The sequence below is a fragment of the Ictalurus punctatus genome, chromosome 26 (assembly GCF_001660625.3).
Source record: "Ictalurus punctatus breed USDA103 chromosome 26, Coco_2.0, whole genome shotgun sequence".
Lineage (NCBI taxonomy): Eukaryota > Metazoa > Chordata > Actinopteri > Siluriformes > Ictaluridae > Ictalurus > Ictalurus punctatus.
In genome coordinates this window covers 3,604,024-3,618,961 of record NC_030441.2, presented here as the reverse complement: position 1 = coordinate 3,618,961, position 14,938 = coordinate 3,604,024, and the positions used below count along the sequence as shown (strand labels likewise).

The window sequence follows — 14,938 nt, the reverse complement described above, 5'->3', positions numbered from 1 at the left end:
ACTTAATTTAGTTTCCCGGTTTTCATGTTCTGCCTTTGTCTAGTGTACTCTGTTTGCTGACACCTGTTTTTGACCTTGACCCTGCCTTTAATTTTTGTGGATTTGTCTGCCTGCCTCTTTTAATAAAGCTTTATATGCAATTTGTGTCTGTCTCTACTTACCCTCACGTGACACTGGAATTATTCAAACTTTTGTATATGATCACTTCTTTGTTACTTTTAACACGAGTTAAAGCAGAGTTAAAGAAAGTGTATAATAGTTTTATTGTGTACAACAGTGTAGCTGATGATCCCAGACTGAGTCTAAACCCAGTGTTTTAACATTTACTGTTTTAATGTTAAAGTTTCACCACAATTCACAATTGACAAACAATGAGGAAATGAGCCTGAATTTTTCCTCTACTATTTTTTTGGGTCACACAATCTCACAGTTCCTTCATAAACCCCAAACCCAGGGCACAGTGGCTGAGTGAATTTGGTGTGGACACTGTGGAGGAGCTTCATCGTGTCAGAGACGCTGTAGAAGGACAGACTTCCTGCACTGTGATCCACATACACTCCTATTCTGGAGGATGATGGAACTCCGAGCTTAGTCTCAATGTTGTTGTGATAGAAAGAGAGAGAGGATGAAGAACACCACAGACTCCAGGACTGATTATTGTGTCCAAACCCACACTCTTTACCCTCTCCTTTCCTCCTGATGTCTTTATATGAGACTGAGATGGATACACCTCCAACACCACTCCACTCCACCTCCCAGTAACAGCATCCACACACACTCTCCTTACACAACACCTGAATATAGGAGTCAAATCTCTCATGATGATCAGAGTATGGCTGTATCCCACTGTCTTTCACCACTCTGTTCTTCTCAGACAGATGGAGGGAACGATTTGCTGTGTTGGGATCCAGAGTCAGATAACAGAAATCTAAAATAAAAGACAAAAACAAAACCGAAAAATGTGATTGCTGTATGTATCAATGGGTCTGAATTAGTGGGTGTGCATTCCTGTTTCTGTGTGTATGGGTGTGTTTGTTAGACGTACATTTCAGAAACTCTTCTCTGCTATTTGGCTCTGAGAGTGAAATCTTCTCAACTGCTGCAGCTTGGAGACAAAACAGAGATGAAGACAAAAATTAATCATCAGCTTCTATAAAAGATGGAAACAGTTTAAAGTGATACAGTGAATGTGTTCATTTTAAATCAGTGTTTTAGTTAAAATTGTTGGTCATTTCTGTGTATCTTTTGAATATTTCTTGAGCGAGTAAAGATGTCCATCATGGTGTTTCTCCAGCAGGACCAGCCTCTCTTACCAGGTGGAGGGATTTTGTTGAATTCCTCCTCACAGAATTCCTCCAATTGCCTTTTCAGATATGCGAGAAAATTCCTCACACTATCAAATGAGAGATGTTGATGGACAGTGCTGCTGGGTGAATCCTCACCTCCAGAAGAGACACAGAGAGACTGGAAACACTACAGAGAGTGAACAAATAGAACGACTACAGAACGAGAGAGGAACAAATGATCTCAGAAGAAATTAGACCAAACAAACTGTGGGTGAAATAAGCTACTTACAAAAGCAAGATACTATTTAAAAATTAAAGTTTAGAGTAATATTTTTGTTTGCTGAACTGTAAATAGGACTCGTCACTACAGCGAGTGTTACCTGGAGGAAGTGGATGTGATCATGTGTGTGTGAAAGCTGCTCCAGCTCAGTGACTCTCCTCTGAAGATCAGTGATCTCTTGCTCCATTTGCTCCAGGAATCGTTCAGCTTGACTCAGTTCAGCCTCCTCCTGAGCTTTGATCAGGTCCGTCATCTCCAAGCACTTTTTCTCCATGAAGCTGATCATCTCTGTAAAGATCCTCTCACTGTCCTCCACTGCTGTCTGAGCACGTGACTGTTAGGAAACACACACACACATTTCCCTCTGTTACTGGGACTCTGGATGACTGCTTGTTCATGTTGTGTGTGTTTCTAGGAGCAGCTCTGTCTCTGCTCACTGCTCACCTTAATTGTGTTCATAGCCTGTTTCAGCAACTGCACCTTTTTCTGCTTCTCTTGGATTCTCTGCTGGGATTTCATCAGCTCCTCCTTTAACTTACTCTGAGCACAAATCACATTTAAAAATCACAATTATATTCAGCTGGTTATAAATGATGTGTGGGTGAATATTAATGGTAGCTAAATGGTTAAAGCTCACAGTCTAGCTGCTCCAAAGTTCACTGACTGCTCTGTCGTGATTATGACTAACGCTGGTTGAGGAGGACAAATTCATTTAACACTTGTGTAAACACAACACACTAAAATGTAATACACCATTTTAAAATCATTCTGATGAACTGAACCATTACAATCACAATTTAAATCTGATAACTGACTAAAGCAGCTGATTCTAGATAAGAAAAATAATTCAGATGAATTCATTCCGAAAAGATTTCTAGTTCTCACCTGTTTCTCAGTTCTCTCTGCTGAAAGTGATACAGCGTCGTGTCCTTTGTGATTATCCAACATGCACAAAGAACAAATACACCTTTGGTCAGTGCGACAGTAGATCTCGATCAGTTTGTCATGTTGAGAGCAGATCTTCTCTTGGAGCTTTGAGGAGGCTTCAATTAATGTGTGCTTTTTCAAACCAGGAAGTTCAGTATGAGGTTTCAGATGAGTTTCACAAAAGGAGGTCAGACACATCAGACAGGACTTGACGGCTTTGTGTTTCCTCCCGGTGCAGAAATCACACTCCACATCTCCAGATCCAGCGAAGCAGGGGGCAAGAGAAGCAGCTTGGACTTCAGTCTTCTTCAGTTTCTCCACCACTTCAGCCAGCATGTTGTTTCTGCATAGAACAGGCCTCGGAGTGAAAGTGTCTCTGCACTGAGGACAGCTGTAGACCCCCTTCTCATCCTCCTGATTCCAGCAGCCATTAATACACACCTTACAGAAACTGTGACCACAGAGGATAGCCACCGGATCCTTCAGGAGATCCAGACACACTGGACAGCTGAACTGATCCACTGAAAAGTGATCTAAAATACTGGATTCGGCCATTTTCCTGCACTCACACACTGAGAGCGAGAGAGAGCGAGAGAGAGAGAGGGATAGAGAGAGATCAGTTTCGCTTTCTCTGGAAACAGTGGGCGTGACTTAATGTTTCTGTGTGTGTGTGTGTGTGTGTGTGTGAGAGAGAGAGAGAGAGAGAGCGCTTTCAGTCACAGTTAACGTAAACATGATCGAAATATCCTACAGCATCATAAATATATGGAAGTCTTTTGTATTTGCAATTAATAAAAATAAAAGTATAAATTATAATCTCGAATGCACAGTGAATTTCCGGTCGTCTGTGAGTGACGTCACTTCCAAATACAAACACGACCCATAATATCCTCCCACCCCATCAGTGATTGACAGGTTTCTGTGCAAGGCATGGGAAAAGCAGATACAAAGCGATTTGCGATTCTATATGAATGTTTGCAGGCTCCATACGCCACACTGAGGAAGTGGAACGGGGTAATTGCTATTGTTATTTCAATATGACAGGGTCATAACGCGTATGACATGGGAAATTGAAATTGCAATTGAAATTGGACGTTGCTTTTTCATTTGACATTTGGTATACACTGTACGTCATGTAAACGAAAATGCAAACGGCAATTAGAGGGAAAACAGCCTGCATTTGTTTTTAAAGATCACTGAGCTCTTTTATTTCCGGACTGTAGTGTGTTATGGTGCAGTAGCGCTGTTTGACCAGCAGATGGCAGAATAATAAAGCGAACATTGCCAGATTGGAAAATGAATCTTTCGTCTTCAGTGATGTAGTAGACTACAGCGTCCTTAATGATTGTACTTAATAATTCAGGTCCACTCTATTTTCTCTTTATTTTGCTTTTAATTTATCTATCATTTATATTTGGGGTAGTCTTCTCAACTACCAGTTCCTTGCCTGTTTACCAAGAGTGACATCAAGTCAACATGGCTGTGCTCACTGTGGACAGTGTAAAGTACACCTTGTCTACTTTTTAAATTATTATTATTATTATTATTATTATTATTAAAGTCTTTTATAGTTATCTAAATTGGTTTAATCAAATTATTTGGTTAATTCTATGACAATGAGCATACTAATCACTGTTTCGAGAAGGTTATTATAAAAGTTGGCACTGTCACTCATATAACTAATGTTAGCTGTTAAGAGTTTGTCACGCGCATCTGACTTTACAAAGCCTTCTTTACTGTGTTGATTATTCTGGTTTCTTTATTATCTGCCTATTTCTTGATTCATGTGTTTGCCTTTGCCTAGTCCACTCTGTTTGTTGATCGCCTGACCTACACCAATTTTTTTAATCTTGTCTCTGCCTCAGCGTTAAAAATGCTGAACTGCAACTGCATCTGTAGTCCAACACTCCTGACAGATTACTTTGTCCATCTATGGATGCAGCAGGACAGCCGCCATTACGGCTCACGGACAGCTGACAGGAGAGCAGCGTCAGCGTCTCGCTGACCTTGACGCAAAGGTAAGCCTCCTCTTACAAGCTCTCGTCTCCACCGCCTCACTCCTCACTCCAGCTCTGGCACCCACGACCCCAATGAGCGCCAGATAACTTCTCAGGTGGCGCATCAATCTGTAAGGGATTCCTTCTGCAATGTTCCCTGTATTTTGCTAGCCACGGAGGGATGTCTGAACCGCATAAGATATCACGCTTCATGAATCTTCTCACGGGCAAGGCGCTGAAGTGGTCCACGGTGGTGTGGGAGCAAGAGGGCCAGCCTACATCCTCATATCAGCGATTCACAGAGCTGTTTCACCGTGTGTTTGATCATTCACATGAGGGGAAGGAGGTGGAAGAACTGCTTTTGAACATGCTACCGACGTTCCGGTCGTGTAGCAGAATATGCTCTTGAGTTCCATACCATTGCGGCTGGTAGTGGTTGGAACGACGCAGCCTTGAAAGCCGTGTTCTTCGAGGACTGAACCCAGAAGTCCTCACAGATATGGCATTCCGTGATGAACCGCTTACACTAGACTCCCTGATCGACCTCGCTATCCGCCTGGACCATCTACTTCACAGCTGGAGGCTCTCAGCCAGTCCCTCCAGGATTTTGTGATCGTAGAAATTAATGCAAAATCAAGGAAATGCAGCAATTTTTGAAAATTACTGCAGATTTTCCACAGATTTGGGCTAAGGCGTGCCATGTGACATCGTCGCAGTGCGCATTCAGCCAAAGTCCTCTTTGATTCATGTGCGTTGCACATGAATACAGCTAAAAAAGTCTTATTTACCAACAAAGCTCACTGCAAAACACTGCAAAACAATTTTGTGCAATTGCAATTTCAGCAATTCAAAAAGTTTTCTGCAAAAAAAACTGATCAAATTACATCACAAACCCAAAGGCCCTGGTCTCACATCCTTGTCGAATTTATTAATGACCTGCTGGAATCCCGTGGTCATACGACAATCCTGGATGTTGTTGACCGGTTCTCTAAGTCCCTGCGCCTCGTCCCATTACCCAGTCTTCCCACTGCCTTTGAAACAGCAGAACTTTTTATTTAACTTTTTATTTATTGTATTCCGGTACTTTGGGATCCCGGAGGACATCGGCCACTTCCGAGGGCCCCAGTTCACCTTCATGATGTTTCATGGACAAATTAGCAGTAACCATGAGTCTGACCTTCACTATCTTTGAATAAAACCTGTTTATTTTCATCCTGTGTTCTGCTTCTGGGTCATAAACTCCCTTGGTTATCACAATCTGCCTGTTTCTTGATTCATGTTTGCCTTTGCCTAGTCCACCTGTTTTTTTGTTGTTTTTTTTTACTCTGCCTTAAGTTTTGGATTTGTTTGCATTGCTCACATTAAAACGCTCAACTGCATCTGTCCCAGTCCAACACTCCTGACAAATCCCTTGAAGGAGGACAGAATTAAATGACTTTCAATTCATGTAGTCTCACCCCGTTTGTGTTGTATCTGTGTGGTGACTGGAGCATTATAGTGGCTGTTGCTATACTGAGAGGTTAAAAAACACATAAAACAAGAAGTTATTATTCCGATATTTAAATATTGCATGACATTTTTTTGTAAACATGAATTGTTCTATGCTTTTATGAAACCATTAGATGTTTTTTATGTAAGTCTTTAGGTATGTTAGGAATTCGTTTACGATGTGTCGGAAGTCCAGAAAAGGTTATAAATTGTTAGTTTGAAGCACTGTTGGGAAAGGAATTTCATGCATGAAGTTTTTTTGTGCAAACTTTGGATTTTATTTTCCTTAATTTTTTTTATTTTCCCGGTTTATTGTTTAACCAGGAATTCGCTACCAGTTTGGCGTGCATGGGATTTCGGAAGAGGATGTGAACGTTAGTTAAAGTGTCTCTAGGTAAGGGTGCGTGCTGCCACTGGTGCGAATCTGGATTGGTTTTAATTACTTTAGGTAGGTGCTTTTTGTAGTTTGAGTGATGTATGTGTCCGTGTTTTCTGTTTCACTTGTTGATTAGATTATTCTGTTCTTTTCCAAGAAGCTCAAGAATGCCACTGAATGCATAGCTTCGTAAGGAACGCTGTTGAGGGTAATCTGTTTTAAATGGTTTTTAATCTTATGTAGAGTATGAATTTGGTCTGACTTGCTGTTATTATTGTTATTTAAACATGTGGTGTTACAGGGAGCTTTTAAAGACTGAAAAGTATATTTTTCTTATTATTACTTTTGTCATCTATGTGAATTTTTAGGTTTGACATCAGGACCTCAGCACATGAGGTTTTGAAGAAGAAGAAGAGGCCTTTATTTGTCACATATACATTACAGCACAGTTAAATTCTTTTCTTCACATATCCCAGCTTGTTAGGAAGTTGGGGTCAGAGTGCAGGGTCAGCCATGTTACAGCACCCCTGGAGCAGAGAGGGTTAAGGGCCTTGCTCAAGGGCCCAACAGTGGCAACTTGGCAGTGCTGGCGCTTCAGCAACCCCAACCTTGTGTTCAGTAACCAAGAGCTTTAACTGTTGAGCCAACGCTGCCCGTTTCCCATCGCTCTGTATGTAAATTGTTTTTGTTATTGTATTTTTTATTTATTTTTTTAATGTGATTTGCTCTTAAAATTATGGTTTTCTTCTTTATTTTGAGCACTATTTCCTAGTTTGTTTGTTTGTTTTTTGGGGGGCTTTGTCAGTTGATGTCTCCTTATAAATAGGGGGAAGTTCGTTGTTGAATAGTGTGCTAATGTGTACTGCTTGGAACTTCCTGTCTAAGATTGTGAATCTGAGGGGATTGGAAGCTATTAGCTGTTTTTAAATTGTGTTTTTTAAATTTTTTTATTATAGGACTCTCCCTTGGGGATTTGGACGCTGGTGCATTCTTGGAGGTCTGAGAACGACCCGCTGTGCTGCTGTCTCTGCCGTGGTGGTGTAGGCTTGAGGGACTTTCTGCACGTGGTGTTAAGTTAAGTTGCCTTTGATTTACTGCAAGGGAGATATTATTTGGCGATGTTTGCTGTGCTCCTCCTTTTTCTCACTGCACGGTCTCTGGTCCATGCCGGTGGGATGGGGAGAGTGAGGCAGTGTGGATCCCATTCCTGGGACCATCGAAGGAGGACTGTAGCTGTCCCTGTAGGCGGAATCTTTTACAATCTTTTGTAGGGAGAATAACTATTTTTATTAGTTATTTTTAATTAAAAAAACAAAACAAAAAACATACGAAAATAAAAATACATGAAACAGAACATGGGAAGTGTCTAATGATAAATTTCACATTTGACGTTTATGTGACTTTGTGGTTCCCCTGAAGATTAAAAACATACAGTGAGGGTTTGTTCGTGACTCAAATTAAGTTATTAAAGCCGCTGATGAAGGTATTACATTGTCTGAGTTGAAACAGTCATACAGGAACATTACTGAATCTAACGAACATCCATTAAAATCCAATAAAGTGTTCATAAACTCTATTTCAGTGTCTTCATAAATTTTTCATTGATACTTAATGATATTACATAACAACTTTCCGATAACATGCCTCAAAAACCACAGCAATTTGTCAACGATTACAATTTTTATTTACCTCATACTTTTTATCTATTCATACAGTGGTGCTCAAAAGTTTGTGAACCCTTTAGAATTTCTGCATAAATATGACCTAAAACAGATTTTCAGATGATGAGAGCCCAATTAAACAAATGAGATATTCATTTTTATCTCATAATATTATACTTTGTCATTTATTTATTTATTGAGGAAAATGATCCAATATTACATATGTGAGTGGCAAAAGTATGTGAACCTTTGATTTCAGTATCTGGTGTGACTTCCTTGTGCAGCAATAATTGTAGATAAACAGTTGTGGTGACTGTTGATCAGTCCTGCACATCGGTTTGGAGGAAGTTTAGCCCATTCCTCAGTACAGAACAGCTTAAACTCTGGGATGTTGGTGTGTTTCCTCACATGAACTGCTTGCTTTAAGTCCTTCCACAACATTTCTATTGGATTAAGGTCAGGACTTTGATTTGGCCGTTCCAAAACAGTAACTTTATTCTTCTTTAACCATTCTTTGGTAGAACGACTTGTGTGATTAGGGTTGTTGTCTTGCTGCATGACCCACTTTCTCTTGCGATTAAGTTCACAGACAGATATCCTTACAGTCATTGTTCCATCAATGATGGCAGGTCGTCCTGGCCCAGGAAAACAGGACCAAACCCTGATACTACTACCACCACCATGTTACACAGATAAGATAAGGTGGGCCTGATGGTGGCACTATAGCACAGTGTGTTACATTTTAGCCCATACACTTAGGTCCATGTATATTTGGACATTGACACAAGTGTAGTTATATCGGCTGTTTACCAAAACATATTCAAGTTACAGTTAAATAATGAACATGGGCTTAAAATTCAGTCTCTCTTCTTTAGTTTAAATGTATTAACATCCACATTGGAGGAAGAGTTTAGGAATTACAGCTGTTTAATATGTAGCCCCTTCTTTATCAACGAACCAAAAGTAATTCGACATTTGACTCAAAAGCTGTTTTATGGACAGGTGTGGGCTTTTCCTTCGTTATTTCATCAATTAAGCAGGTAAAACCTGTGGAGATGATTCCAGGTGTGGCATTCGCATTTGGAAACTGTTGCTGTGAACCACAGCATGCGCTCAAAAGAGCTCTCAATGCAAGTGAAACAGGCTATCCTTAAGCTGCAAAAAAATAAATAAATAATCCATCAGAGAGATATCAGGAACATTAAGAGTAGCCAAATGAACAGTTTGGTACATTCTGAGGAAAAAAGAACGCACTGGTGAACTCTGGAACACAAAAAGGCCTGGACGTCCACAGAAGACAACAGTGCTGTCATTGCCTGCAAAGGATTCTCGACAAAGTATTAAAAATGAACATCAATTGTTTATTTTCCAACCCGTTGTGGTGTCGTACAGAGCCAAAATTATGAAAATAGTGTCACTGCCCAAATATTTGCGGACCTAAATGTATCTCATGAATCTTTATTCATACTATGAAATATTTTAACTGAAACAAAAAAAGCCTCAATAACACTAAGGCTGCCTACTTAGATTCTGAGGTAACTTCTGCAAGAAGCTAAACCTTCTTCTGTGAACTAGTCCTAGAATTTTTGGCTTATCCTCTTTAAGTTGGTGTCAAAATTCAAGCAGAATCTGATTGAGATTTTGAAACAATGTGACTGCCACATGCCACATTTTTTTCTAGTAAGCCAGAACATAGTTTACTCACACGCTTGTATATCAGTATCAATTGCATGGGTACAGAAAGGTAAGTTAGTTCAGTTTTTTTGCACTATCAGAGGCTTCAAGGCCAACTTTAATGTCAGTATTTCTGCCAATTTATTATTATCAAAAGAGCAAACTCTCCAGGACAGAAGCCCCAATAGAAAAAGTAGGAAAGGGGCAATAGGACATATTTTTGTCCAACATTACCAGTGGTATCACAATAGTAGAGTATATTTAATGAGTAATATGATTGATTTATATCGTTATATAGGTTAGAATTGATCTATATGAATGTGATGTTGGATGGGACAGACATGGTGTTATTTAAGACTAAACATTAACATCTTGGAATTTGTTCAGAGGCTGAATTATGAGAAATACCACAGCACTTGGGCTCTATGCAATAAAACTTACATATGATGGTAAATAAGTTGCTTAAATCTGGATGTGTAAATAGCTGGACACTGAACTAAATGCGGAATCCCAAAATGGCTCCCTATAATACATTACATCGACTTTGGAAGAGATTATTAAATGTACATTAAGTGTGCATTTAATCCCTTACGTAGGGAGTGATGTTTACCTCATGGGACTTATAGATTAGACACATTAAAAAATGTGTTTATTAACATAATGCCTAATACATTTTTTTTTGTTGAACTTAGCAATTGTATCAACAGAATAAAGTAACAATGTGTTTTATGGATGTTTACAGCTTTAAAAAGATGGGTTATACTGTTTCAGAAGATGAGTAAGATATGCCAGAGCTAATCTATTTCGAGATTTGTTTCTTTATCAAAATCTTGTAGTTGATGTCAAACTTTAATAGGCAGCCAGGGTAAGCTGAATAAAATTGGAGTAATGTAATCGGACGTTATTTTACTGGAAAGACACAAGCTGCAGTATTCTGGATTAGTTAATAATTAGCTTATTTAAACCTAGAGCCAGCTAGCAACACATTACAATGATCCAATCTAATGGTGCAGTTTTATCAGGATTTAGCAGCAGGAAGTTTCTAGTCATCCATGCATCCATTTTGTGTAACTGTGCTGCTGAATCTGGCTGGACTGATAAGTAGGTCTGTGTATTGTAAGTTTAGAAGTAGAAATTAACATTATATTTATGGATGAAATGTCTCAGATGCTCTATATAGAGTGAAAAGGGTCGAGAGGAGAACCCTCTTGGATGCCATATTGAATGTTTTAAGTTATGAAAGATCTCTATTGATTCTTAAAACTTTCAGTCTAAACCAGGCAAAAACATAATCATCTAAACCAACCATGTTTTTAAGCCTATTGAGTAAATATCATGGTTGAAAGTGTCAAATGCTGCCAGGAAAGTCCAACAAAACCGAAAGAGAACCACAATCTGAAGTCAGCAGCAGATCAGTGACCACTTCCTCTAGTGCTGATTCTACTTCCTGAACTCTGACTGGATACATCATTCTTATTCTTCTTCTTTAGAAAAGAACAGAGCTGCTGTGCAGCAGTCTTCTCCAAATGTGACATGTGTTTACTGTGAAAAAGAACGTTTTAAAACCTCCCCATGGCCGCTGGATTGTACATCAACGTTGCCACCATATCAATCTGGGCAACTTGCCATAAATCTCATAAGTGAACAGGTGAACAGATACTTGACTCGTGTGCAGCTTGGGGCTATACAAACCATCACACACTCCAAAACCAGATTTCACAGGTAAGAGTGAACAGTGTCTGGTTGCATTTGGTCATTACAACATTATGTTGACGGCTAACTAGTTGGCCACCAGAGTCCAAGTCAATAGCTAGCAATACCGCTAGTCAGCCTTGAAATCTAAGACTTAAGAAGAAATCATCAAAAATGTAATAGCAATTCTCTTCGCAAGTATCAGGCTATATTATAGTTTATATTCTAAACTAAATTGTCCATAATTTAAATTTTCATCTATATTGCAGTTTTTCTCCAAACTGACTTTTATGACAAACTCCTCGTTTCAGCTGAGCGACTGATATATTGTGAATCTTACTGTAGTTAGTTGGCTGGCTAACTTTTGTTACACTTCGAAGGTTTCCCCCAAAGAGAAACCGTTGAGGAGGCAGTGGGAAGGAGCTGTAAGAAGGGAAGGTGTTTCCGCAAGCGAGTCTGTACTGTCCTGAGAGCACTTCATGCCTTCAGATTCTATTATTTAATTATTTTGATTTTATTATTGACTACATTATGCTACTGTTTATACTACATATACAATTTGCTATTATCAATTGATTATTATTATTATTATTATTATTATTATTATTATTATTATTATTATTATTATTACCACAGAAATGTTTTACCACTGTAACTGTATCTGTCAATGTTTTACCGGATCCACACAGGATAGTCATTGTTATTGTCTGTTTTGGAGTACATCTGTATGCTTTTATTGCTAATAAAAAATATAGAAAGCAGACTGACTGCCAGTGTCTCATTCTCATTTGTAAGTCGCTTTGGATAAAAGCGTCTGCTAAAAGAATAAATGTAAATGTCTCACTATTTGATTCGTATTTGCCGATTTTGTTCCATTTTCTCAATGATGGTCAATTATTACTACTTAAAGATGCACTATTTCGATTTTTTTTTCTTTTCCTTCAGTATTTCAAAGTGAACGAGTGGTGTTCTGACCTGGAGCAGGAGAAAATGCTACAATGATGGGCTAGAAAACAGAAAAGGCCATTTACACAATGAAAAAACTTTCAATGTAGATGAAATGCATTATTATATTACATCAGGAATGTCCGCACAATTATTGTCCAAGAAAAATAAGCCAAATCTACGCTTGACAAGCATGACTTTTCACAATTCGTTAAGACAGTGAATCATTTTCCAAGTCTAACTATGGAGATTCTAAGTAACAGGAGAGAAAGCTTTTTTGTTCTCCATGTAGATCATAAACCATTGAAATTGGTTGAGGAATGTAAACGTTATTGTACTTTTTATACAGACAGAAACGCAGCTCGCTTGTTTACTTGTATGTGTTTATAGGGCAACTTTGCCCAGATCAATATGGACGCATCGACGTATCGTAGCAACGAGCCAATGCAGCGAATATGAAGACACGTCCTATGATGTCATCACAATGCGCCTTCAGCCAAAGCCCCCTTCGATTCATGTACGTCGAACATGAGTAAAGCTAAAAAGTCTAATTTGCCACCAAACATCACTGCAATTTTGCCAATTCAAGTAGTTTTCCACAGAAAAAAAGAAGCAATGTGAGACAGCAACCATACTCCGATCATCTTGAGAGAGTTGACTCCTATATTCAGGTGTTGTGTAAGGAGAGTGTGTGTAGACGCTGTTACGGGGAGGTGGAGTGGTGTCCATCTCAGTCTCGTACAAAGAGATCAGAAGGAAAGGACGGGGTAAAGAGTGTGGGATTGGACACAACAATCAGTCCTGGAGTCTGCGGTGCTCTTCTTCCTCTCTCTCTTTCTATCACAACAACATTAAAACCGAGCTCGGACTTCCATCATTCTCCAGAATAGGAATTACGGGGTTTAAGGATTATGGGACTCTGAGTTTGTGTGAGTCAAAATAAGTCTGGATGGAACCTCATTTCCTCATTGTTCCTCAACTCTGCTATTTGACTGAGCATTGCCCTGACCGAATCCTGTTTGTAGTTTTTGAAATAAATGTAAATCAGTCACGACGGCATTTTGTAACATTTTATTCATTCTGAACTTTAAATTGATGATATGATTAATGATCAAATTGTCAGATTGCGTTTCTGCATAAAGCATACTGTAATACTGTATATCTTTGTAGGGATTGTAATAGAAAACGACTGCCTCTAGAGGACAGTAAAATTGTGCATGGCCAGAATGCCAAATCATTTCCCTGTTTCATAAAGTGCTCTCCATATAATAGTCCTAAACTGTTTCATATTGCATTGCACATACAAAGCACTAGATACAGTTTTTAATACCCTCTATAGACCATGGAGGCACAAATTGCTGTCTATTAGCAATAGAGAGCCTTTCATTCATACACTAGCTGAATATACAGTGCACTATATACTGTAGGGTGGAAAAATTATTCATTTGTACCCTATGCATACCCAGTGCACTTTAATAGCCAAAACACTGGCTGTGTCTGAAATCGCGTACTGTGACTGTATGTACTAATCAGTATGCACGTGTAGTATGAATACAATCCCGGACATATTACATCCGCCATATTGGCATTGTCATGTGACCTTCAATGTCATCATAAACACAAATATCTTAAAGCAACTGCACTCACAGCAAAATGCTCCTCAGGAAAGTGAACTGAATTAGTGATGTAATGTGGGCGGGGTTAACAGGTGAGGTAAATTCGTTGCAGTTAGCTTGGCCAGCTAAGGCGTGATGGAGATCACGAAAAAGGTTTCAAACGCTTGTCGTGGAAATTAGACAACACTCACAGACTCGTCCTCTGAAGGTAAAAAAAAAAAAGTTTATTACAGAAAGATGGTTAATACAGGATAGAATAAAGCAGGAAAAAATGATGACAGCGCTTTGAAGTGCTTGTGCTGAACCACTACTATATATATGAAGTGCAGAGCATGACACACTTCTGTGTACCGATAAGAAGCAGTTTGAGACAATTCAAACTGGCTTTGTTTTAGGGTCTTAGAAGATGTGCAGACGAACCTTGAACAAAAGAACATGTTTGTGTGTCTGTAACAAGATAAACATTCTGTACTGATCTCAGTGACATGACATGGCCTTCTTAGGCGTTATCCTCAGATGAACATGAACAGAAACAAAATTATTACAAAGTAAAAATGAATAATTTCCCTCACACGCTGTGATGACTGTTTTCTTGTTTAAACCTTCAACAAATTAACAACTTATATTGTTAAAGTCCTGTTTAACCAAGGTTTAATACACTGTCTTCCACCATTTTTTTCTTCTTCTGAGATCATCCGCACCAGTCCCATTGCATTATGGGCATTTTTGACTCGCATAGTGACCATCTACTCAGAATTCAGACATAATACCCATCTCACGTACTGAGTCCATGCCTTCCAGGATTATTGTGAGTTAGTTCGGAACTGTGTAGAGTGGGGATAAATAAAGAAAAAAATGTAAAAGAAATAAAATCATTAAAAAAAAGTATAAATACAAAAATGTAATTATAAATAATAATAATAACATTATTATAATATTATTATTACAAATATAATAATAATATTATTATTATATAGTTGTTATTATTACCAAAAT

At 38.8% G+C, this 14,938-nt stretch overlaps 1 protein-coding gene and 1 long non-coding RNA gene across 5 annotated transcripts; one reads left to right on the top strand and one right to left on the bottom strand.

Moving 5' to 3' along the window:
- Positions 1 to 239: 239 nt before the first annotated feature.
- Positions 240 to 3,115, bottom strand: LOC108258557 (tripartite motif-containing protein 16). 2 transcript variants are annotated; one of them, XM_017457265.3, is made up of 6 exons: positions 2,452 to 3,115; positions 2,011 to 2,106; positions 1,667 to 1,900; positions 1,314 to 1,473; positions 1,046 to 1,105; positions 240 to 928 (listed from the first exon to the last, which is right to left on the bottom strand). In XM_017457265.3, exons 1-6 carry the CDS (start codon positions 3,046 to 3,048, stop codon positions 402 to 404), a joined length of 1,674 nt encoding a protein of 557 aa, XP_017312754.1. In that variant the 5' UTR covers positions 3,049 to 3,115; the 3' UTR covers positions 240 to 401. The 2 variants fall into 2 exon arrangements, with proteins under 2 accessions (XP_017312754.1, XP_017312755.1); XM_017457266.3 differs by having other exon boundaries at positions 1,314 to 1,464.
- Positions 3,116 to 3,392: 277 nt separating this feature from the next.
- Positions 3,393 to 14,878, top strand: LOC108258568 (uncharacterized). Of its 3 annotated transcripts, XR_001810700.3 has the most exons (5): positions 3,393 to 3,507; positions 4,359 to 4,511; positions 6,303 to 6,372; positions 6,491 to 11,411; positions 11,762 to 14,878. It is a non-coding gene; the product is annotated as an uncharacterized LOC108258568 (long non-coding RNA). The 3 variants fall into 3 exon arrangements; XR_001810702.3 differs by lacking the exon at positions 6,303 to 6,372 and having other exon boundaries at positions 7,311 to 11,411; XR_001810699.3 differs by having other exon boundaries at positions 6,303 to 11,411.
- The last annotated feature ends 60 nt before the right edge of the window (positions 14,879 to 14,938 follow it).

Bases quoted from the DNA above. Each gene is read 5' to 3' on its own strand.
- LOC108258557 (XM_017457265.3), bottom strand. From the start codon at position 3,048: ATGGCCGAATCCAGTATTTTAGATCACTTTTCAGTGGATCAGTTCAGC. The intron at 2,107-2,451 runs GTGAGAACTAGA...ATTTGTGCTCAG, and splicing joins CAGAGAGAACTGAGAAACAG to AGTAAGTTAAAGGAGGAGCT. The intron at 1,474-1,666 runs GTAACACTCGCT...CACTCTCTGTAG, and splicing joins ATCACATCCACTTCCTCCAG to TGTTTCCAGTCTCTCTGTGT.